The sequence below is a fragment of the Thermobia domestica genome, chromosome 13 (assembly GCF_964235325.1).
Source record: "Thermobia domestica chromosome 13, izTheDome1.hap1.1, whole genome shotgun sequence".
NCBI classification, from domain to species: domain Eukaryota; kingdom Metazoa; phylum Arthropoda; class Insecta; order Zygentoma; family Lepismatidae; genus Thermobia; species Thermobia domestica.
The window spans coordinates 174751987-174778870 of NC_137466.1; the positions used below are offsets into that span (position 1 = coordinate 174751987).

The 26884-nt window shown below is 35.9% G+C and overlaps 1 protein-coding gene across 3 annotated transcripts in view; it reads right to left on the reverse strand.

Moving 5' to 3' along the window:
• Positions 1-20168: 20168 nt before the first annotated feature.
• Positions 20169-26884, reverse strand: part of LOC145668769 (uncharacterized) — a 55897-nt gene continuing 49181 nt past the window's right edge. For all 3 annotated transcript variants that reach the window (XM_081736925.1, XM_081736926.1, XM_081736924.1), the window contains exon 9: positions 20169-22287. In XM_081736925.1, the coding sequence (XP_081593051.1) occupies positions 22213-22287 (75 nt within the window). In that variant the 3' untranslated portion in view covers positions 20169-22212. The remainder of the gene's footprint in view (positions 22288-26884) is intronic.

Genomic DNA, 26884 nt, shown 5'->3' on the forward strand with positions numbered 1-26884 from the left:
CGTTGAAAGTACATTTTAAAAAAAGGATAGTCTTTTTTCGACATTCTAATGTACATACCTTAGAGCTGTATGGAATACCTACACGGAGAAATACCTACGGAACTATCGTCCCTTGTGTGCCAATTGCGAGTGGCTTACAGAAGGCTGTCTTGAAGTTTTATTGTGGAATGGCTTCAGTTAGCATGGCTGAGTTGTAATAAGCATCTACGCAACTTGTGAGTGATATACATAGTCAGATGCTCTACTGTTACATGTGTAATTGCTGTATAACAGGATGGGAAATGTTGTGTTCAACGGTAGAGGGTTGTGTCCAGGTATTTAAGGTCGTGTAAAAGTGTAGACGTTGGTGTTTAAGTAAAATTGATTGTGTTAACCTGTACACGCCTGCGCGATGGAAGATTACCCTGTCCACGAGCTGGCAGATATGCAACTCATTTATGGAGTAGCAAAGGGCAATAGCCCAGAAGTGAGGCGTTTATATCGTGACCGTCGCCCTCAAAAGAGAGTAACTTTCCTTGTATTTTTCCACGCCTCCATATTCGACTTCGAGAGAGGGGTCCCTTCGGTTTCTCGTACGTGAAATCGGAGGAAATAGCCCCATATGGACAGCTGAACTTGAAGACAGCGTACGTCGAATGATCAAAACCGTCTTGAAACTATCATGTGTATGGCGTAAAAACCCACATGCAACTCTAGTAAACGATCAGCAGCAGAAATTTGGTGTGGTGTGGTGGATAATTTTGTGGTAGGATCTTATTTATTATCGGTCTGCCTGTGTGGGAGTACGTATCTTTTATTTTTACGTAATTTTCTCCCAAAATTGATAGAACATGTGCCCTTGAACATAAGACAGCAGATGTGATTTCAGTATGATAGTACACCTGCACATTTTGACAGGAATATGCAGACTTACCTAAATGAAACATTCCCAGATTGGGAGAGAAAAACCTGTGTTATGACAACCTCGTTCATTCTACCTCACGCTGCTTGATTTTTTATTTCGGGGATACGTATGAAACTCCGGCCACGACAGTCGAAGAACTTGTAGCTCGATGTAATATAGCTGCGGCAATCATCTACGAAATTTCAGATGTGCTTGATCACACGCGGAAAAATTTGCTTCGCCGATGTCATCTTTGCAATGCGGTCAACGGTCGACAATATCAGACTGTGAACTGTTATTCTTCATAGCTGTCTCGTGTACACATACTGCATTGCACAAATACTGTACAAGGTACCTCTGAGTATTTCACAGTTATCCTACCTTCTCCGAAACAGAATAAATCGATAATTTGAAATTGTATTTCTTTCTTTCCTTGTGCAACACGCGCAAAACCTTGAGTATCGTCGAGTTTCATTCCTTCTGTACTCGTAGTTATTATCTTCCACGAATTTACGCATTACGGGGAGGAAATCTTTTAATCTAGCTTACTTTGGCTCAAATTATATTCACATAATTTGTGGGAATCACTGTTGTTATGTGAAGAATCCCTTATACTCTAGTTCATCGTACATGATCTTTTGCCCCTGACTGTCTTATGCACAGTCGTTATAAACCTACTCTGGATCAAAGTTATTTTTTTCTCATTTTTACACACTCTTAAGTTGAACAGGAAGCCGTTGATTGATCATCCGTTACCATTGGCATAGAAGTTATAATTATGATAAGCTAAAGACTTCGTTTCATTTAAATTCTTCTTCCGAGTCCAGGAACCACCTCCAGACGTTCATTACATTAATGAAGTTACACACTATATATATAATGATAAAAAATAATACCGATATTAGTGTCGATGAAATAGTATTTGGAGTCACTCAGACGAACAGTAACACTCCCGATGCAGTTTAAAACCATACTCAGATTCCATTGCCCTTTATGCTCAAAATGAAACTATTCTCCCCGTGCGAAGAACGGGTATTCTGTTAATAATTTATTATTAAACATCACACCATAAAATACAAATTGTATCACGTAATGTACACGTTATACTGTTACTTGCTTAATGTATAAATGGAGGATGAAGGACTATTATTGGATCAAAAGATCCAATATATTTCAGACAATAAATTTCTTGTAGGCTTTATATCTGGAGAACAACATATAGTGTACCCAAACCTAAACTATGACTGAACTCAGTATGATGTGCTTAGTGCCTGGATAAAACGAAAGCTCGATTTAGGGGCCATTCAAAAATTCTGTTGCCCTTGATCCAAAAAATCTAATATATTTCATTCAATAAAAAAAAATCTTGTACGTCTTATATCTGAAGAACTACATATAGTGCAACCAAACCAAAACTATCACTTAACTCAGCATGATGTGCTTATTCCGAAAGTAATACGAAACCTTGATTTAGGGACCGTCCAAACGTTTGTAGCCCCTGATCCAAAAAGTCCAATATATTTCATTCAATCAATAATTTTATTGTATGTCTTATATATGAAGAACTACATATAGTGTAACCCAACCCAAGATATCACTTAACTCAATGTGATATGCTTATTGCGTAAAAAATATGAAAAGTCGATTTAGGGACCGTCCAAAAATTTTGTGGCCCGTTATAAAAAAAATCCAAAATATTTAATTAATCGAAATTTTTCTTACATATCTGGAGAAAACTCGATTTAGAGACCGTTCGAATATTTTATGGTAACTGATCCAAAAATTAATATTAGCCAAGATCATAATATTTTGATCCATTTTTTAGATCATTCCTAAAATTCTTGTTTTTATCCAATCTTTCTTTTAAACAATATCACTCTCTTTGTTCTCAATTTGAAATTTATCAAGCAATTATAAAGCATTGCTTATTATCCAATTTGTATTCGGTGTAGAGCTTCAATTTTCTCAAAGTTTCAAATAAGATAATAAAATATGATTTACTATCGGAATTCGTGTCAGGTATTATTATTACTTTTATTGGTGTTTTCCTTTCTTTCAATTGTTAAAACAAGAAACTACCTTGCACTGTCATAAAATATGTGCTCTTTTCCAATAGCATAATAAGTGCTCATATAATTTTGAACTTTAAAATTAAGGATTGAATCAGTACAAGAAGTACAATTTGGATAACGAATGACTTATAATTGATGTTTAGTGGCGTACTGAAGTAAAGGGATTAAGGACTTTGAAACCCCCCTTGAGCAAGGTATTATGCAAAATTAAGCACGTTTATCATATTAGCACGTTTATATATATAAACACTTGATATTATATAAACTTGTGTTCCTAAAGCCCCTGAACCCCCTAAACATTTGCGTAGAGTACTGATTGTGTTTCTCTTATTATTTTAACCGTTTTATGCTTTGAACGAAATTTGAAGTGCAGGAACCCTGTGAAGGTGACCACCTTTACTATAAAAATGTCTTTAATGGTTCTTAGTTTTTCTTCAAAACAATCAATAACGAACGAAAAATAAATGATTGAGTTTGATTTTAAATCGAAATTTGAAATACCACCAAAAAGTTGGCCCACCCAACCTTATTTTGTAAATGACTCTTAATAATTTTCAAAACAAACTATTTCCTCTTCAAACCAATCAATAAGAAAGGAAAACATGTTATTAGCTTGAGTATTGAATCGATATTTAAAAGCAGAAAAAACAGTATGAAGTTGACCACCAAATGTATCCTGGAAATAGATATATTTTACTAGTTGTTTTGAAACAAGTGATTTTTTCTTCAAAATAAGCAAACCGCCCCGAAACAAATCACCTTCATCAACATTATTTCTTAATTATATTCTTATGTTTTTCGAATCAAATTACTTTTCTTCCAAACAAGCAACAACAAATCCATATCAAACGATTGATTTTGGTCTTGAATCGAAATTTGTAAGTAAAGGAATCAGATTGAATTTGATCACATTCTAAATTTATTTTGTAAATCTCTTTCTCTATTTTTTCGAAACAAGCGATTTGCTCTTAAAAACAACCAATAAGAAACGCTTGGCTTCGGTTTTGATTCGAGACTTTAAAGTGGAGCCAATATGAAATTCCATCACCCATTTCTCTTGAAAAGACTCTTTATGTTTTTCGAAACAGACTATTCTTTTTCAAAATAATTAGTAGCATACGCATATCAAACAATTGATTTTGATTTTCAATCAAAATTTTAAGTGGAGGAACAAGGGTAAATTTGGCCATATACCAACTTTATTTTGTAAACATCTCTTTATGTTTTAAGAAAGATACGATTATTACTATTTTTCTTCAAAAAAGTCAATAACAAACGAAAAACAAACGATTGGCTTCCGATTTCAATTCGAAATTTGAAAGGAGGCAACTTAACATAGGTGCATTGCTTCGCTTAAAAAAAAAAAAAAAAAAAAAAAAATCCAAACGCAAATTCTAAGCCTAGACTACAGTTTTAAAATTGCAGTTACATGTACATACTTCAACTTAGTATACATAAAAAAATACAGCATTATAAAAATATCAGACAAATAATATTATTTATTCGGTATTGAAAGCCTCGAATCAACTATTGGAGTTATTTAGCGTATTTTTTTTTAATATCACAAAATTAAAGGTGTATTTATTACGGCATGGATATATTACGCACAATATTTTTATACAATTTGTATATATATATACAAATTGTATATATATATATACAAGGTGAGGGATATGCGATATTGATATTTTCAGAAAGTGTTGACCACCCTACAGAATGTCGATCCTGTGCCGTGTCGATCCTGTGCCGTGTCGATCCTATGCCGTTTCGGTCCTGTGCCGTGTCGATCCTGTGCCGTTTAGGTCCTATGCCGTGTCGGCCCTGTGCCGTTTCGGTCCTATGCCGTGTCGATCCTACGCCGTTTCGTTCCTATGCCGTTTCGATCGTATGACGGTTCTCTCCTATATATCCTTGAGAAAATAATTGTTACTTAATATTGCGTAATTATAAAATAATGTATTTTTTATTATTTCGATCGTATGAAAGTTCTGCTGTCGATCCTATGCCGTGTCGATCCTGTGCCGTTTCGGTTCTGTGCCGTGTCGATCCTATGCCGTGTCGATCCTACGCCGTGTCGATCCTATGCCGTGTCGATCCTATGCCGTGTCGATCCTACGCCGTGTCGGTCCTGTGCATGTAACCCGAATTTAGAACGTCTGTCATGTTCTAGGTACGTCCTTTAGGAACATACTGTTTCAGATATTCTAACAGCACAAGATGTGCTAGGCATGCTACATTTAAGTGTTCTAAATTCATCTCCCACATCTTATGCATTTGTTGCTTCTTTTTCTAAGCAATTGTGTACTAGAAGCAACAAACGCATCAACTTTATTAGATGGCAACTGTCGCCGATCATGTGAAAGTGAATATGGAAGAACCCTCAAATAAAGTGAATAGATACTCGTCATTTTGTTTTAAAATTACATGGCGAGTAGATTTTATCTGATGCCAGACGGTTGTCGTCGAATATACGCAGTTAAATGAGCACTCTGATTAGCCAAATTCAAAAGACCTCAAGAATTTATCCCTCTACAAGCGACATTGTATTCATCGCCTCCGTGACAAAGTCGGTAGAGCACGCGGCTAGTAATCCAAAGGTTGGTGGTTCGTGCTCACCCTGTATATATTTTTTTACTTCTTAAAAGTGTTTTTTAGACTCACCTTAATGTAAACGTATTACACATATAGGCGATTTAACATATTATGGGGAAGTAATTTTGTGATTCTTTGGCGCTTACGGCATGGGGAACATAACAGGAACATACTATGCATGTTCCCCAGGTACATGTCAGGCATGTGCCTAGGGGCGGACATAGGCTGTAACTATCACTTGCCATCCATGTGATTTCTCTCTCAGAGGTACATAAGGCACATACTGGACACATTCCCATGTGCCTGAGGGAACATGATAGGCATATGCCTGCTATGTGATTGTGCTGTTAGGGTACACGGCAATGGTAATATTTTCAGTTTCTGAAACAGTGGTCTATTTGGTGTATGAAACGGAACTGATAACATTATTCGTAACACTTTCTTCTGCATTGTAAATACTTCTATCGCATGACATGTATTATCGCAAAAAATGATTCCATACGATAGAATTGACTGGATCAAACCGAAATAAGTTGTTTTCATTGTTTCCGTAGTTAGAATCTTGCTAAGTTTATATCTTGCTATAAGATAGACTCTCGCGTTTAGTTTCCTCAACAAATCATTCATATGTTCATCTCAGGTTAACTTAGAGTCTATTTTAATCCTAAAAATTTACAAGTGTCAGATACCTGCATGAGTTTCCCGTCTATAAGTATTTGATATACATTTAGAGATTTTAGGTTTCCTTCATCGAAATTAATTATTGTTGTTCTCGCTGTATTTAAGTTGATGTGGTTTCTTTTAGCCACTCTGTAAGTTTATCTGCCTTGTTCTTAAATATGTATTCCTCGGAAGAAGGCTCATTTGGGATTTCAACTAAAATGTTCGTATCATCAGCAAAAAAGGACGCTTTTGTTGGGAACTATATAATTGGGAAGATCATTAATATATATATATATATATATATATATATATATATATATATATATATATATATATATATATATACGGAAAAGTATAGGACCTAATATTGATCCTTGTGGATCCCCGTGCCTAATGTCCTATTTCCCCATATTACATGCGGTTAGTTAAATACGGTTGGAACCATAAATTAGGATGACCTCTAATAACATAACTATGTAATTTATTCAATAGAATGTTGTGATTAACAAGGTCAAAGGATTTTGTGAGATCCAGAGAAATCCATATATTTTATTTCTGCTCTCTCTAGATCCCAATTAATTCATAATCTGAAATAGAGTCGTCCCTACAATACCCTAATATCACATATAAGAAATGTATGGTATGCATCAGGACCAGAGTAGGATATATTGTTGGATGTATATTGGACACCGTGGATCTCTTCTAGCATAAACGTCACTCATGAGGGAAGCAAATATGTCGGGAGGAACAGTCTGTGAAGGGAATTTCACATAGCAGTTTGTATCAAATAGTAATTCATATGGTACAGAATAAATTTGCCTATAATATTGATCAAGGGCATTTTCAATCTCTTCGTAGTCGTGGAGTATATTTTGTTCTACATTGAGACAGTTACGTCCCACCCAACCAGGTATATGCTACACACGTACCATTTAACTTCCATACCAATCGTTTACGTACCTGGTCTTCAGGAATGTTGATTTCATGTTCCGAGTATGTATCGCTAGGTAAGTACTCTTCGAGGAATTCTGACACTTCGAAGATATTTTAAATGCTTTATTGGAATGTGAGGAACGTGAATAGCACATACCTCATGTACCACGACCCGGTCGCGCGTACATTGATTTCATTGCGACACTCATTTGTCTACGCCCGCGCAGACGCAGTAAGTCAAGAAGAAAGACAAGTTTGATAGAAGGTGGTAGTGAGATGAGATGAGTACTGATTGTGTGTTTCATTAATATAAAATAATTTAGGAACATCGTCTACAAAATTTCTGTTCCTTCGAAGTAAGTCCCGTATGAAAGTCCAACGACTATTGTTTTATATATTTGGTAATGTATGTACATGACGTGTCATCATTTCATATGTTCTCCATACAACATCTACGTTCAAATTTTTGCATATTACAGTATACGATGTTCACTAGAAGAAAATATCAAATTATGCATAATTGTTATGGTTTATAATATAATTAGTCTGCGACTTGGCTTCGCTCTAGCATTTGTAACAACTGATAGAGTAGCTAATATCATGACACATGCCTGCTATAGTTTTAGCACATACCAATAAATATGTCAAGTATATATCCGGTACATGATATACACATAGTAGGTACATTCCTCGATATGTGTCAGACACGTACTTTAGGCGGAAGTAACCTTATTCTCTTCATGTGAATTTCACATAATTTCTCTATTGAAGTACCTATCATGTATATTCCACTGTGCCTCGAGAAACATTCTTTACACATGCCTAATGCGTACTTGTGTTGGGTAGTTTTTGCGTTAAAGATTACTCACATAGTGATATATTTTTTTTCATTGGGTAGCCTCACACCTGTATGCTCCCCATTATAGAATTGCACAAACCATTACAAAAAGTATTTCCAACCAACATGTTAAGGAAAGTAAAACTCCATCGGAGTCTTAATTCTGTAGTGGTTTGCATCAACGGAAAGGAAATTTACGATAAATTTTAACGGTTATAGTAAATTTTAACATTAAGTTTTGTATGGAATGGCGACTCAGGCGTTGTTCATCACAGTACGATTGACAAAATTAGTATAATTTTACCAGATGCTCTATACGTATATTAAAATACTAAGTTTATATGTTTTTCCCTCAATCCTTTCGACAATGAAATCACGAAAACCACAAATGCTTGAAACGTGCCGTTTTTGCTGGTCGATTGTCCAGTTCTTCCATTCAGATTTTCAAAAACCCTGCCGTTATTGTTCTATTCAACATTTTAGGGGCCGTTTTGAGCCCATAAGATTAACATTGTTGCAGTCGAAACTACGGTGTTAGACAACCAGTAGAGAAGTTGCGTATGGCAGGTTGATAGACATTGCAGGCGCTTTGCTTAACTGAATGGCAAAACCTACTGCATGCTGGCAACTTCAAAGGCATCAAAAGACGCAATGGGCGGATATGGATTTATTAGAAAAAACATATTTCCACTTGATATCGTGTTACTTCTACAACTTTGCTACAAACTCACTCCAACATATATACATAGCAATTCACTTCCTTTGCGAGTCTCCTGTCCTTTACTTGTGTGAGTAAGGAGACATGCACAGTGGAAAGAAGATTCATAGTAATAACAGAACGATGAGCTGAGTAGACAGCTCAGGTTCAGCTAGTCTATATATTAAAATGCTAGGTTTATATGTTTGTCTCCAATCCTTTCGACAATGAGATCTCGAAAACCACAAGTGCTAGAAACGTGCCGTTTTCACTGGTAGATTCCAAATTTTATGTAGATTGTCCAGTTCTAATTTTAATACTTAAAAAACGTGGCCGTTATTTCTTTATTACATTTTTTAGGGTTACACTGGAAGTGTTGAAATTTTAGAAAATCATCATAGCCTAAGAGTTATACATTCCAACACAACACAATTGCATATAGGGGTTGCATATGTCTCAGGCGTTTATTTTATGGTTAAATTAGAATGAAAAACGAAGGATAACTGTTTCTCTAGGTTAAGATAAATCTTAATTGTTTGGAGTGTTATGCCCAATGAACACCATATATCACTGACATTATAATTAATTATGTGTGTAATGTATTTGCTTATTACATACTGCATGCAAGAAGAAAGAAAACACCGATCACACATGAATTAGAAACTCCAATCGGAAGTAGGCTCAAATCTTGCAAACAGTTCGAGATATTAAAAAAATCTCCCCTTTGTAAAACTCCTTCCCGATTTTTATCAAGACGTCTTTCACTTGTGTCTGTAAAGGGACATGTACAGATTTGGTGAGGAATGACAAGGAGATTCATGCTCATATATGAATGATGCGCTGTGTAGAGAGCGCAGGTTCAGCTAGTTTAGAAGAGAAATCTTTCATATACGAAACAAATTCACTCTACTTATGTATTTTTGTTATGGAATTAAGCAAACTAGTCCACTTACTATAACTGTAACCTGAACAGAAATTAATCGAACAGGAATGAGAGTAAAGATAATATATTCGTTCTTGCATTTCTTGTCTCTTGTCGTTGACTGAAAGGATTATTTATCGCAGAAAGCAGTGTTTTAAATTTAAACCCACCACCTTTTTTACTTTTATATCCCACCTCACTTTCTGCCAGCACCAGCAAACAGAGCCGGATCTACTAAATATTGCGCTCGGGGAAAAGCCGTTTTTCTGGCACATCTTTCCTCCCAAGTCACCTTCTGTTAGGGATTTGAACAAATCTTAGGTTAAAAATTATATTTTAAAAAGTATAAATTACTTGTCATCTTTCTTCATTTTATAACTTTTACTGAAAAATGTGTCCTCACGAAGCGTATCCAAAAGTTACAAAGTGAGAAGTATTAAAAGTACACTGCTGAAGACATTTTTTCATTTGCTCGGAACAAAAACCGATACATTATGCAATGTTTACGTTTTACTTATATTAAATATTCATGGTATTCATTAGAACTTAGGATCTGAATTCTTTTCTTCTTTTGTTAAAACTCATTTATTTCGAAAATAAAATATTCTGTAACACTGAAAACAAACTTTTCAGGATTAAGAAATTGGCAAAAGACATCTTTCTTTCCTTAACCATAGGTTGGTGGGCAACGTGGAAATTTTAAAACTTTTCTCTCCTTTGGGAGAGCTGTTTTACACTTTGATAAGGAATTTTCTTCGTAACTGCATCTAGATATTATATCATTGGTCTTCCTGGTTTTCCTTCTGTCTCTCCCTCTATCAACACGGTGATCCAATCGGAGTCCCGAATAAGATGGCCAAGCATTCTGTCTCTTCTTTTTCCTATTATCTTCATGATCTGTCGTCCTTTCTCGTTTCTATCAAAGAATTCTTTCATAGCTTCTTCTATATAAACGTTGAACAGAAGAGGTGAATATCCACATCCTTGCCTTACTCCTTTACTTACATTACAGTATTCTTGCTTCCTTCTGATCTCTTCCTATAACAGCTGTCAGGTTCCTATAAAGTTGGTACATTATTCTTCTGCCCCTGTAATCCGCCTTCAGATTCTTCAACGCTCTGAACATAATATTTCAATCAGCGTTGTCAAAAGCTTTATCTATATCTACAAATGCTATCACAATTGGTTTGTTTATTCTGATTTGCTGTTCCATGATCAAGCGTAGATTCAATATTGCTTCCCTTGTTCCCCTTTTTCTCCTGAATCCAAATTGGTTCTCCAATAGCTTTTCGTCGATTTTCTTTTCCATTTGTTGTGCGATAATTTTACACAGTATTTTTGACAAGGGAAAGCAAACTTAAAGTTCTGTGTTCTTAGCATTTTCGTGCTCCCTTTCTCTTCGGGATAGGGACCAACATGCTTTTCTCGAAGTTTATTGATATTTTTCCCGAGATGTACATTTCATTAATAAAAATTAACTAGTTTCTTCTTTGTTGCTATTCCGAGATTCTTAATCACTTCAGTTCGTATTTGGTCTATTCCAGGGGCTTTACCATGTTGCATTTTCTCCAAAGTATTGTCAAATTCGCACTGTGAAATTGATGTTCCTAATTCATTTTGATCGATGTCTTCTTCCTTCTCTATCTCTTCTTCGTTCACTCTGTCTCCGTAGAGTTATTCAATGCATTCCTTCCATCTTCTTTTTATCTGCTAATCTTCTGTTAGCATTGTCTGCTTCTCTTCTATTAGGATAATGTCTGTGCGTTTCTTTTTCTCTCCAAACTGCTTTTAACCTTTCTATATACCGTTTCTTTATTGCCTTTGACTATATTTTCCTCAATTTCCTTCCACAAGTTGTTTATCCAGTTATGCTATCTCTGGCATTCTTTACTTTTCTGTTGATGTGATTTCTGTGCCTTCTGTATACCTCTTCTTTGTTTGTTATCTTGAACTGTTTTCTTCTCACCATCATTTCCAATATTTCTGCTGTTATCCAGGGTTTATATTGACTTCTCGCTTCTCTTCCTTTGTGCTCGTCAGCTGCTTTTTTAATCCCTGCTTTCATGGCTTCCCATTTGAAGTTGATGTCATTATTCGCTAAAACCACCTTAGACGTCTCTTTGTCCATCGCAGTTGCAAACTCCCTTTTCGTGTTTTCATCTCTTCTTAGTTTGATTGTATTCCATCTTTTGTTTGATGCTACCACTTTTTTCTTCTTTGGTCGGAGTTCGCTCTTCATCAAAACTAAATTATGGTCTGAGTCAACGTCTGCACCCGGGTAACCTTTACTGTTCTTCACTTGATTTCCAAATGCTTGTTGGACCAGCCTATAGTCTATTTGGTATCTTCCTTTGTCTACTGGTCTTGTCCATATGTATCTTCCTCGTAGTGGTTGTTCGAAGAGAGTGTTTCTTACAGTCAGATTATGGCTTTTGCAGAACTCAACTAGTCGTGCATTTCTCGCATTCCTTTCTCCTAAGCTGTAATTCCCAGTCACATTCCCTTCTTTGCCTTCGCCGACTGCTGCGTTCTAGTCTCCCATGATGATTAAATTGTCCTGGTTTTGAACTTTCATCAATACTTCTTCTATTTGTTTATAGGTTTCTTCTACTTCCTCATCTGTGTAGCTTTATGTAGGCATAATACTTGGATTATCGTCATATACCTCGATTGTGTTGCTATCTTCAACATTACTATCTTTTCATTGTACCTCTAGCTAGAATTCCCAGTTGGTATAGTGGCTAGCATGCTTGACTTCCTTTCACGTAGCCCCGGGTTCGATTCCCGGTGCGGGTACAGTTGAACCACTAAAGTTGTTCGAATTCCACTATAATGAGTAGGTCCACATCTCCTTTAGTCTAACAGGCATAATCGTGGAACGTTAAACTAAATCAAACCAAAGCGTATCTTCAGCTGCCTATAACTCTCTGTCCTATCTTCTTATTCAAGACAAAACCGACTCCTGCTGTACCGTTTACGGCTCCTGAATAAATCATTGTGTAGTCCCAGCTCCACATGTCTCCTCCATCAGGCCATATAACTTTGCAAATTCCCAATATCTATCTTCATGCGTACCATTTCTTTCTTAAGGTTTTTCAGTTTTCCGCACTGTAACAGGATGGCACATTCCAGGTTCCTATCCTGCAGGGGTTTCTTTTGATGACGACCAAGGAGGTCCTGCTTTGTTTCCCTCTGCTGGTGGGAACGACCCTCTGTGAAATAGTAGTGTCGTATTCCCTAATATTACATTTTCTTATTTTTCTTTCCATGTTGTTTTCTAGGGACTGAGTAAAGGTAGTGGCGTTCCAAGTCCTTCCACCTTGCAATGAAACAGCCATAGAAGACATCCTGTCCCTGTCTGGTTTTGTCCACATCTGAGCCTTGCCAATGTCAACCATCTTCAGCCTCAGTGTTGTAATGGTAGAGCTGCTGCCCACTACCACTTCGTCTTGTTCCTACCCCTAAAGACCTGTCTGGCATGGGAAGCCCTCTGATAATGAAGCTATCTCCGGCATAGCTTTTGAGATCCTTGAAGCACGCAAGCCCCCCACCCCACCGCAGAAAGGTGGAAATATTATCGAGGGGCAAAAGACATAATCGTAGAAAGTAATATAAAAATTGATTAATTTTAGGCCTGACAAAGTGTAAATTCATTGAACTAATTCCAGCGAACAAAATTAATAAAAGTTCAAAATATGCTTATACTGTATTACTCTTATTTAACTCATGTGCGTGGGTTATCTAGGGGTTCTCCCATTTTCTTCATTCCACCAATCATTCCATCATCGTCCATACTTCCTAAGCCAAATTTGCCTGCATTAATCTTACATTGAAATGGCGCCCCCTACATACTCTCAACCAGCTGCGCCCCGAGGCAAATGCCCCAATTGCCCCCCGTAGATACGGCCCTGCCTGCAAATACAAGCTTGTAACGCTATATTGCCAAGTCCGTTCTGAATATTGGTACTCACAAATGAATAACATGTCAACAACTTGACAAAGAGTCGTATCTTAAAATCTCACTTTTTCAGACATGAAGAAATAAATAATAATTACGTAGCCAGGAAAGCAGTTGAATATGTAATAACTCGTCACCTATTCCAGATAATAATTATGTGGAATTATTCATCAATTATTGCATATTTAACTTTTTCCTCCTTTGTGCAATTATATTTTCTTTCTTTATGTCTGAAAAAGTGAGATTTTGAGATACGACCCTTCGTCCAATTGTTGACGAGCTGATAAGAATTCTTGACGACGTCACGTTGTGAATTAACTGCATTCCAAACAAGAACTAAATGAAATAATGATGGAAGCAATCATATTTGTTTTCTTCTTCTTCTTTAATCAGATCACAAGATCTCATGTGCATGCTATAGAGATAAGAATGATAATATATAGCAGGACAACTATACCGAGATGAGCATTTGTAAATCGAGACGAGACCGAGACTCATATAGGATGACCAGGAAACATTCATAACACCTAAAAATATAGACATTAGACCTAAATTTTAGGTTTTGTGTCGTTTAGGTCTTGTGCCGCGAAATGAGTTTTACACCTTAGGCCTATTCCTTGGCTGCGTCCTCGGATGTCCGAGTCAGATAATTGTAATTGGAGACGAGACTATAACCAGTCTTCAAAGTCTCGGTCTCGTCTCAAATATTGACAACAAACTACTGAAATTATGATTCGCTGTGTTGTTAAATTATATGTAAGACAGAGGTACGTTTGATTTTCAATGATCATAATAGTTACAGGTATATACATAGGAGAAAGGGTCGAAAAATATCACCTCCGATTACATTATTTATATCGAAAATGTTTTAAAAATCATACAATATTGAGTTGGGGTTCAATATGTTTTATTCTCATTCCAGTCATTTTGATTACTTAAAAAGCACGTTGCCAACATGTTCCGTAACTTAATTTTCCAAAGCAAACGTAAGTTATAAGCAAGACTATCCATGGCTTTGGATTGATTATTTTAACAAAAGAAACACTGACCAAAGCTTAAAACCCACTGTATTTTAAATTATAATATGTAACAGTTTCGGATATGTAACATATTCTTCTTCAGACACTATCAAACATAAATGAATATATATATATATATATATATATATATATATATATATATATATATATATATATATATATATATATGTAGTCATTGTTATGAAAAACTTATATATAGTCATTGTTATAATTTTTAAAAAATTCTATTTGCTGAGGCCTTCAGCCAATCCTGTGGATCTCCGTGTTCACTTTCCAACTAATCACGTTCCGCCATTTTTGGTTCTTATTTGAGCCTTTTTTAAAATGTTGTTCTTGTCTACGCTATCCAAACTTCCTTGCTATAATTCATTAATAGGTAAGCCCCCTGTCCAGTTCATCAGTTTATCTCTTCCTACCTTCTTTATCCAATCTGCTTCTTTCCACTTCCTTATTATCATTCTTTTCTCCATCTCCAATACTTCCGTCTTCTCCCAATTAATTCCGTGATTAGTCTCCTTAACATGTTTGTATATGGCATTGGTATCTTTCTTCCTCCTCACTTCATCTTTATGTTGTTTTATCTTTTCTTTCATTCTCTTTCCTGTCTCTTCTATATACGACATATCGCAGTCCTCACATCATATTCTGTAGATGACTCCTTCTTCCTCTTCATTAATCTTTTTGGTGCCTTTTCTATTCTTCTTCTTTATTGATCGTAACAAGCTTTCTCCACTCTTTCTGTAAGTTCTGAGCCCTCCTTTCTTCAATAAATTCTTCAGTTTCTCCGTTTCTTCTCCCATACTTTCTATACCATGCCATTTTTCACTCTCATTCTCTTCATTCTTCTTTCTCCCTCTCTTCCTCTTCCTGCGTTCTTTTTCCTTCTCTAACTCCTTGCTGTAACCGTTCTTCTCTAACTGTCTGTACAATTTCTCTATGCTCCTCTTCCTTCCTTCCTCTTTGTCCTCCAGCATTTCTATTTTTCTTATCATATTTGTTATGAAATTTCTCTTTGTACTCCTATCCACGTCGCTCCTCTTATGACAGTATCGACCTTCGCTGAGCAGTCTTTCTGGTACCACCTCGTAACCAGCCCTTCTCCTTGTTTTATTATGGTCATGTCTAAAAAGTTTATTCTTCCATTTTCTTCTAACTCCATGTCCAAGCTTAAGCCTTTTTCTTTATCTTCCACACTATCCTTGAAGTTCTCTAATTGTCTCCTAGTCCCTTTCCACAAGCCTAGACAGTCATTCACATACCTACAAAACATGATCAACTTCTTACCCCTTTCTTCTTTCACCTTTTTCTCCCATTTGTTCATAACTATTCCTACCAGTACTGGGCTCAGCCTCGAACCTATACTGATTCATTTTCTTATTTTTACCATTTTCTCCCCTATGATACAATAACTGTTTTCCCATATTACCTTTAAAGCCTTAACTACCTTCTCTTTTGTCCATCCTTTTAAACTTTTACTTCCCATTTCTTCCTCTATCACACTTATTATCGTTTCTGTACTAAGGATCGGGAACATAGCCTTAACATCAAGACTGAACATAAGTGTCCCACCTCCACTAAGATCCACTCTCCTTAACACTGCCTTAGCTTCTTCTGTGTTCTTCACTCTGCTCAATTCTTGTCCTTCTCTTATGCTTTCACAAATATCCTTCAAATCCTTCTCTAGTGGCTCCCAGTAGTTCTCTCTACAGTCTAGTACGGGTCTAAGCTTCACCTCTTTCTTGTGTAATTTTGGGAAACCTTTCATTCTTTGTATTCTTCCTTGTATTTTTATCCATTTCTTGAAACCTCTACCTTCTTTCATTACTTTTTTCAATAGATCCTCTTCCTTCATGTCCTTATCCCCTATAACCTCATATGTATCGTCACATAAATCTTCTAGTTTCTTCTTGTACCATTCTTTCTCCACTACTACCATTGCTTCACCTTTGTCCGGTATTCTATTACTATGTCCTTCCTGCCTCTCAACATCATAAGACCCCTTTTTTCTTCTTTCTTCAAATTCTCTTTACTCCTTTTCTTCATGCTGTCTTTCACTATCGCTACTGCTCTCCTCCTTATCTTCTCTCTCTGTTCTTCTTCTTTAACGTTTGTTAATTCCTCTTCCACTGAGTAAATCAGCTCTCTAAAGTCTATTTCCCCTTCTTTCACCTTGAATCTGTGACCTAAACTAATAAGTTCTTCCTCCTCCGTTATTCTCATCCCCCAAGACCACTACCCTCATTTTTTCTTTGCTTTTTTTTTCTACGCCATCCTAAAGTTCTCCCTTTCTTCATCAGTCTCTCTTTAACTTTTTCTTTAAAACTTCTCTCCCACTTCTCCAAATTCTTCATAACCATTTCCCTCACAAACACTGTGAGTCCGTCTCCTATTTCACTTCTTATTCCCCCTGTATCCCGATCCTTAGTAGAGAAACGATAATAAGTGTCATAAAAGAAGAGATGAAAAGTAATAGTATAAAAGGATAGACAAAAGAAAAGGTAGCTAAGGCCTTGAAGGTAATGTGGGAAAATTGTTATTATATAATAGGGGAGAAAATGGTAAAAATAAGAAAATGAATTAGTATAGGTTCGAGGCTGAGCCCAGTACTGGCAGAAATAGTTATGAACAAATGGGAGAAAAAGGTGAAAGAAGAAAGGGGTAAGAAGTTGATCATGTTTTGTAGGTATGTGAATGACTGTCTAGGCTTGTGGAAAGGGACTAGGAGACAATTAGAGAACTTCAAGGATAGTGTGGAAGATAAAGAAAAAGGCTTAAGCTTGGACATGGAGTTAGAAGAAAATGGAAGAATAAACTTTTTAGACATGACCATAATAAAACAAGGAGAAGGGCTGGTTACGAGGTGGTACCAGAAAGACTGCTCAGCGAAGGTCGATACTGTCATAAGAGGAGCGACGTGGATAGGAGTACAAAGAGAAATTTCATAACAAATATGATAAGAAAAATAGAAATGCTGGAGGACAAAGAGGAAGGAAGGAAGAGGAGCATAGAGAAATTGTACAGACAGTTAGAGAAGAACGGTTACAGCAAGGAGTTAGAGAAGGAAAAAGAACGCAGGAAGAGGAAGAGAGGGAGAAAGAAGAATGAAGAGAATGAGAGTGAAAAATGGCATGGTATAGAAAGTATGGGAGAAGAAACGGAGAAACTGAAGAATTTATTGAAGAAAGGAGGGCTCAGAACTTACAGAAAGAGTGGAGAAAGTTTGTTACAATCAATAAAGAAGAAGAATAGAAAAGGCACCAAAAAGATTAATGAAGAGGAAGAAGGAGTCATCTACAGGATATGATGTGAGGACTGCGATATGTCGTATATAGGAGAGACAGGAAAGAGAATGAAAGAAAAGATAAAACAACATAAAGATGAAGTGAGGAGGAAGAAAGATACCAATGCCATATACAAACATGTTAAGGAGACTAATCACGGAATTAATTGGAAGAAGACGGAAGTATTGGAGATGGAGAAAAGAATGATAATAAGGAAGTGGAAAGAAGCAGATTGGATAAAGAAGGTAGGAAGAGAGAAACTGATAAACTGGACAGGGGGCTTACCTATTAATGAATTATAGCAAGGAAGTTTGGATAGCGTAGACAAGAACAACATTTTTAAAAAGGCTCAAATAAGAACCAAAAATGGCGGAACGTGATTAGTTGGAAAGTGAACACGGAGACTTACAGGATTGGCTGAAGGCCTGAGCAAATAGATTTTTTTTTTTTTTTTTTTTAAATATAGCAATGACTATATATATGTCTGTTAAAAGAATTTAAAGTTTTTCATAACAATGACTATATATATGCCTTTTAAAAGAATTTAAACTTTGTCATAACAATGACTATATAAATGTCTGTATTTTTATTTATGTTCGATAGTGTCTGTAGAAGGATATGTTACATATCCGAAACCGTTACATATTATAATTTAAAATACAGTGGGTTTTAAGCTTTGGTCAGTGTATCTTTTAAAATTAGTTATAAGGTATCAATTTTCCTCCATATTTTTTTCTATATACTTCACAAATTCTCCAGGGAAAGACGTGTTTAAAAAGTTTCTTGGTATTTTACTTCGTGGAGTCTTCCAAGAGAGAGGATGTACAAGAACCTCTATTACCGTGGCCTGCAAAATTATCTGACTGACCTCCTTAATTTTTTTCTCTTTGTGTTTGCTCAAAAGGCAAGGTGCACAAGCATCCTCACATAACGTGTGACGTTATGAGTCCCCGACTACGTATATTACTATTGAAATTATATGTCAGAGTTTATTGTGGAATGAATATTGGAACTAGGTAGCGCCACCTCCAAAAAATTCTTAAATAATACTTCTATTTATATACATGTATCTACCGTACCACTCTAAGTCCAAATCAATACTCCTATTATCTATCGTTAATTCTTTGTAATTAATAACGTTCTTTGTTTATATGATAGTACATTTCTATGCATAGTTATTTCGTTATACTAATTATTATTTCATACAATCTGGTAACATGGTAAATTAGATACGTCATCTAATTACACAGTCGACTGTGATTATATATATATAGGGTGTCTCAAAAGTCCCTGACATGGGATAACTCTGTTATTATCAGTCACAGTAATATGAAAGTGGAAAAACCATCTCCAAATATGATGTTTTCTATCTAAAGTGTTTATATATATATATATATATATATATATATATATATATATATATAAATCGGACGAGCCGTTTGAGCTGTACACTTTATGCGATCAATGTTAAATGAAAATTGCAACGTTGCCATTTACCTGGACCCATAACATAAGTGAATGAAGTCATTTACGCTAAAATGTCGATGACCACCCCCCATTTCAAACAGTAACTTCATTATAATTTGTGATATTTAATTTGTTATAATAGTAGTTTATATAAGCCATGATTAAGAAAACCTAGATCTTAAGAACAACTCAATTATTTTTGTGACACACGAAAATGGTAGATTGTCTTCATACAAAGAAATATTTCACGCTTTCTGTCTACAATGTACTTCTTAGAATAAGTAAGAGGCCATATTTAAAGGCAGATATGGATAGTGACATGTGGAATGAAATATCGTTATTTATCATTCGAAATATTTGTAGCTTGTTATTCTAATCTGTTGACTATTGAAGGATTGAGTATCAAATAGATACATATCTATGTCTATATCCATATATATTGTACTATTAATTTTTTTGTATGTTATATTATTATTGTAATAAAATTGATTATGTATTTTAAATAATGGGCTCCCCATTATAGAATTACCTGTTTACAGCCCTGAACTAAGTTATAATCTTTCACTTAATTATTTTAAGTTTATAGGTGGGCTTTAACGGTCTTTGATTACACTACCGGGTTCTTCTTGTTCTGAACTGTTAATCGTAGTTCTTAGGTTCATTCTATTAAAGACAAAACTTAAGTTACATTCTTGGCAGATAATTTGTTTATTTTCCAAGTAGTGGTCTCGATAGGGATACAATGTGCTATAAGTTCAACAACAACAACGAAAAAAAAAAAACTTCGTTGTTGCAGTTCATTTCATTGACTAACAGACACTATAAAATATGTAAGGATCTATATTACTCAATTACATCTACCGCGTCTACAAGCCATGATACATCAAATATCTGTTAACATTCTACAAAAACTTAATCACTTTTTATATCTAATGATATGTTTCAACCTGCAATGTCTATCTCGTTTTTTTTTTTTTTTTTTTTTTTTTTTTTTAAATCGAACATGAGACTTCAGAGGAAATTATGGTACATTCTGTATATCTTTTAATATATATCAACATATACTGAATCAAAATAAAGAAAGACAGAAGCACGAATATAAAACCCGTATTCAGCAAGTAAATCGTAGCAAAATACATAAAAAGTTAGCTTGCACAATGGTTTACTTAATATGGTTTCATATTGCACACTGTATGTCAAACAACTCTCCTCAATAATATATAATTCCATTATCACAGTAATATTTGCGCACTAAGAAAATAATAAAGAAATGTATTTCAACATATAATCTTCGGTAGGAATATCTACAAAGATAACACAGCTCTATTACTAGTAGACTTACGGAAAGAACTTCTCTGCGTCCTATCAATTACTGAATAGTGAATGTGCAGATTAAGCTAGAATCCATAAATATTATAAAAAGCTCACTTTAAATAATCTGCAAAGATTCCTTTCAACATAATTTATAAATATCATATATTACAAAGAGAACAGTTTTACAATTCATGACCTAGTGCTTCTGCAGTTTTGATACGTTAACGTTATTCGAACACAAACACGTTGGACAAAAAAATATGTCACTCTTCTAGAACATTGGTTTGTTTCAATCACTGTAGACAGTGTTTCGGTTTTAACACGTATTCTCGGCTAATTAAGTTCGTGGTGGACGACATCCTGGATTTTCTCAGGGTACTCCCGTTTCCTCCCATATTCTCATTCCACCAATTCTTCCATCATCATTCACTTGTCTTAATCATCCTTCTCCCTTAGCCTAAAGGGCATAATCATGGGACGTTAAACTGAAAGATTTCATTTCATTTTTCCTAGCACGTAACTAAACTTATCCCATCACAGTTGATGCATGTCGTTGCAGTCAACTGGGTGAGTGTGCTAGGCAGTTTCATGGAAAGACCCATCAAGATGAGTCGAACCAAAGATGTGGCATAATGGCAAAAGGAACCATTGTGTCTGTCGTACCCATAGGCACACAGCAAATAGAAGCTGCTCGGGACAGTCCAACATGCTTACAAGAAATGGTCCAGCACTCATATTGACGTAATACGGCGTCAGAACTATGGTCGCAAAACAATTTTAACTAACTCAGCGGGATCAACGACGAGTTTCACAGCTGGTCAAGGAAAAGAGTTTCCAAACATGACAGAAATTGTTACAATCCTTGAATACACGTCCATCCTATCCAAATTCCGAAAGAACATTGGACAAGGGACTTTATGTAATGGACATTTGAGCCGAGAACTACGACCGAGTTCTCTTATAAACGCGCGACGCAAGCTCAAGAACACCATTACTAGACTGCAGCGGTCTGGAAACGTGAAGTAATTTCACTAACCGTAACGTATAAGTACTAAATCCTTTTATTGATTAAAAAAAATAATAATAAAAATAAAAATAAAAAAATAAAAAAGCTATATTTTTAATCTACATAATAACTCAGACTTGCTGAGTTTTCACCTCTAGTAAATTAAAACTTTAAACAACTGTCATGACGATGATAAAGCAAAATACTCTCACATCAACATATGTTTTATGAAAACTTTCTAAAATATATACTTGTGATATTCTAGTATTGATATAGCTCTGAAACATTAATAAAAAGAAGGGAAAAAATAAAAAGTGAAATTGCTATTTTCATCCCTTTTCAAGCAATACCAAATTTGCGGAAGATACAAAATGGTGATGTGATAATATTATGAATATAACTTCATATTTCACAATAAGTGCTGTAACTTCTGTCTTCTTCCCAATCCACACCATTGCGAGAAATAAATATACTAACAGCAATTATTTAATAATATGCTGTAAATGTATAATTTAAAGTCTTCTCCCATGCATCGTTCGAATTAAATTACGCCTCTATTGCACTTCTTCCAGCTGAAACTTCGGCATGTCCTATTGACTTGTATGACCAGAGGAAGATAATCTGTAAGATAAGTAAATAAATAAATAGTAACTTTACAAAATTGTTCCTACATAATAAATACCACAATAGCTGGGTTTGCTTATTGTTAAACGATTAATGTTTTCGCCTTTGATATGGGAGAACCAGATCCAAAGTTTAGTAGAAGCTCATGTAGTTCTGATCTTACGTTTAGCTGTACATCCACGCTTCATGTAGCCTCGATAATCAAAAGGTTAAAATACAAACGAACTATCCTTTCGGTCACCTGTTAGAAATCTCATAACAACAGAAAGAGAAATTCAAAAAGTTTAAGTGGTAAAATTATACCTCGCGCTAGAACCAGTGACGCTACAGTAGTAAATATTTTCTAAAATGGCGATCCTAAACAGTGTGCCTAGGTTGTGTAGTCGTGTGTAGAAGAACTCTTCGATATTCAAAACTACAAAGACGTGGTGTGATCAGTTTTTTAGCATCTGAACGGACAATATGAGGCACTCAGAAAGAGGGTGTAGATATACGGAGATTGCTTGAATGAAGTCCTAAGAAATCAATTAGGCAAGCAGCGAGAGAACTGGTAATAAAATGGTGGATAGCTCACAAAATTCTTCACCATCGACTACGCTTGCACGCATAGAAGACAGCAATTGTGCAGGAAATCAAATCTGATGACCTGATCACCTGATGAAAAGCGAGAAACATAAGCAATCGCTATGCTGAATCGCGTAGCTTCTTTGCGTCGAGCATATTTTCCAGATGAAGCCACTTTTTACCTATCGGGAAGGTAAAACTACACAATGTAGAAATTTGGGATTTAGAAAATTCCATACATTCATAGAACACATATGAGATGCTCCAAAGGTTTATTTGGCGGGTTTTATGAACAATGAAATTGTAGAACCGTTTTTCTTTCAAGAGAATACTGTTACCGGTAATACTAACCGGTATTGGATATGCTGGAAAACTTTTTTTCTTCACAAATAGCACACACGTAGCCGATAATAATCTTTCAGTAGGATGTTGCTCCACCAAACTGGAGGCTTCAGACCCAAAATTATTTAAATATTTAAATATCACATTCCACAATCACCGGATTAGATACGGTGGATCAATTTCTTGACCTCCATGTACCCCCGGCATTAACTTATTGAGTTTTTTCTTATCAGAGTACGTCAAACACAAAGTGTAGACTACAAAAGTTGACAACACATTGGACTTAAAGGATCGCATAAGATATGCTGCAACTGACACATTAGAAATGCTGCATAACACACGGACTGAAACTGACTACAGGTTAAATATTCTTTGTATCACCAAAGGTACCTATGTGCAAGTACAAAAAAGTGAAGTACACTAATTTCTGTCACACTAAAACTTTTGAGCTATACAAGATGGTTTCAAAAAAGTTTTGAGACTAGTTCTGTAACATGGCAAAAGATGGCAGCATAAGAATGCATGCACAGACACAGGGAGCACCGACCTTTATAAGTTAGTGCTAAGAGACATCGTCCTGTGTATATCGGGAGCTGTGCAGCTGGTGCTATTGTGACCACGTCTGCGATTTCATCATGGACAGCAAGTTGGAACGAGTAAACGTGAAATTCCGTGTGGAAGTAGGTAAATCCGCCACAGAAACGTTTGACATAATTCGCACGTATACGGCGATATTGCAATGAGTTCATCGAAATGCTTTGAGCTGTACGCGTGCTTCAAGAGCGGAAGAATATCACTGGAAGTCGACGAGAGATTAGGGCGTCTTTCAACGAGTACAACACCCAAATATGTCGAAACCATTCGGCAACTTGTGCATAAGAATCGACGGAGAACAATCCACAACACTGTTGCTATTTTCAGTGTGTTATACGGAACACTGCAGGCAATCCTCACATTTAAGTTCATCCTCCAGGCTGCTGATTCCGGAGTAGAAGAATACCACGGCGAAGTCTGCCATGAACTCCGTCAGAATGTCGTGGATGACCCGTCCTTCATGTCGAGGAACATTACCTGTGACGAAATTTGGGTGTACGAGTACGAGCCTAAGATAAGGCAATAAAGTTTACTGTGGAAGACTCCATCATCTCCACGACCGAAAAAGGCGGGGCAAGTCCACAGCTCGACTAAGTGCATGCTCATCGTCTTTTTCGACTTCGCGGCATTGTGCATCACGAATCCGTCCCCAGGGGCCAGATCGTCAATAGCAAGTTTTACTAACAGGTTTTAAGGTGTCTGAGGGAGGTCATTCGGCGAAAGCGATTGGATCTGTGGAGTGCGAAATACTGACTGCTCCACGACGACAATTCACTCTCTCACCGTGTTCTCCTCACACGTGAGTTTCTAACCTGAAACAAGATGACCGCCCTTCCGCACCCACCCTACTCGCCAGATTTGGCTCCTGTGGACTTCACCATCTTTCCGGAGATGAAGTTCCAGCTCAAAGGTCGCCGTTTGGACACCATTGCGAAGACCCAGCGCGAATCGCAGAAGGTGCAATGTTTCAAAAGACTTTCAGGACATATTTCAACAGTGTCGGAAATGCTGGCAGCGCTTTATTGCTGCACAAGATGACTATTTTGAAAGTGATAGTGTGTAAACGTAGACAAAGTACTTTCTTGTAAACAAAACGTCTCGAAACTTTTTGATATCACGTCATATTATCTGTTTCATGTGTACTAATGCTGGAAGACGAAGATTTCTTTTTCCCCTACATTTGTTAAAAATGTTGAACACCTCGTATTTTAACAAAAATGAAGTCTGACTCTTTTGTTAATAACAACCATTAATCTTGGTACCCTGAGAACCCTAATCGGATAATTTAATTTTTTGTTATGATTTTGACAAACAATCCTGTTGTCATAAACTGCCAGACACTAAAAGAATAGCTACAAAATCATAAAAATTTTACATGCTATTTAACTTAGTCCTATTTCAAAAAATAAATTAAATAAATAAATAAAAAAATAAAATATAAAAACAGCAATCACTCTTTAAAGTTTGGTGATTACTTATACATACTAACTCGAAACATGACGGTAACAATTATACATAAATAAAAACAATCTTGGACGCGCTATTCACAATTTGAAATATTTTTCAGTTCAGTTGCTTTTTTCATTAAAAAAGTGATCGCTGATTTTAGTGTTTTCTTTGAAAAAGGACTAAGTTAAATACAAATATTTTTATGAAGCTCTTCATTTAGTGTTTGGCAATCAATGGCAACAGGACTGTTTGTCGAAATCATATCAGGAAATTTAATCATATGTTTAAGATTTCCATTTGCATTTGATATAGTTGTGATTTTTGTTTTATCCGACCTGAATGATGACGAATGCAACATTGTGGTAACTAAAGACGAAATTTTCTATTAAAGTGGAATTCTAAATACTACTTGGGTCATTTATTTGGGACATTGTATCCCAGCAATGTTGAACATGGAAACACACTCTAAATGCACAAACCGTAAGAACTGTTTTACATATGAAACTATAGCACTGTGTTGTGAGAAAAAAAAATCATCAAGATATAACTTCTATTCATACGCAGATTCAGTCAACATATTATCTTCGGAAAGGAGACGGGGTTATGCTACACATTTTAAGGGAAAGGAGGCTCTACTACAGTTTTTCGATGTTATTTTGAAATTTGGCTAATAGGGTACAGAACAAGCGCCAGACTGAATAAATGTTAGTATCTTAACGGGTTTCATATTTTCCCCGAAATACTATTTTAAACTTGTATAATGAACATGTATGGAATGAAAAATTTCAATTCCAATTTATAAGGGTGGAGATAAGTTAGATCCAAATAATTATATACCTACATCTATATTAAGCTGTGTTTCAAAATTAATTGAAAAGTGTGTACATAATACCGTGGTAACATATCTGGATTCTATAAATCACTTTTACAAATATAAATACCGTTTTAGAAAAAAAATCGAGTATCTTAATTGCTAACTGATATAATAGTAGAAATTTAAGACTGTCTAGATAACAACAAACTTGCAGCACGATTATTTATTGATTTCAAGAATAACATATTGTTACAAAAGCTAGATAATGTAGGATTCAAAGGCATCTCTCGCTTTCTTGGTTCAAGTTCTATTTAGTAGGTCACAATATGTCTTAGCAAATACAAAAGAAAGCAATAATGTAAAAATAGAATATGTGTACCACAAAGACCCATATTGGGACCGTTACTCTTCTTAATTTACAGGATGGTCCGGAAGTGGGCGTGCCCCCCCTCCCCTTTAGTTCCAACAGTATAGTGTTAGTTATGGTAGAATGTCTGTACACAGTTACCTTGAAGTCTTAAGGGTCATAAACATCGGTATGATAACCATCCATGTCGTAACACAGTTGAATTCTGCGCCAAGTTCTCGCGGATGTTTTGCGGAGATACTTCGGAGTCACGAAGGTGAAGGCGTGTTCCACAGCTGCTCGTAATTCCTCCGTTGTGTGATATCGAGTGTTTCTTACTTGTTGCTTTATGAAACCCCAGAGAGCATTGTCTGGTGTCGTCAGATCGGGACTTCTTGAAGGCCAGGCAAAGGAAACTAATAAAGATATACAACCTCTTCCAATCCAGCGGCCAGGAAACGTCTGATGCAGGTAATTGCGCACGT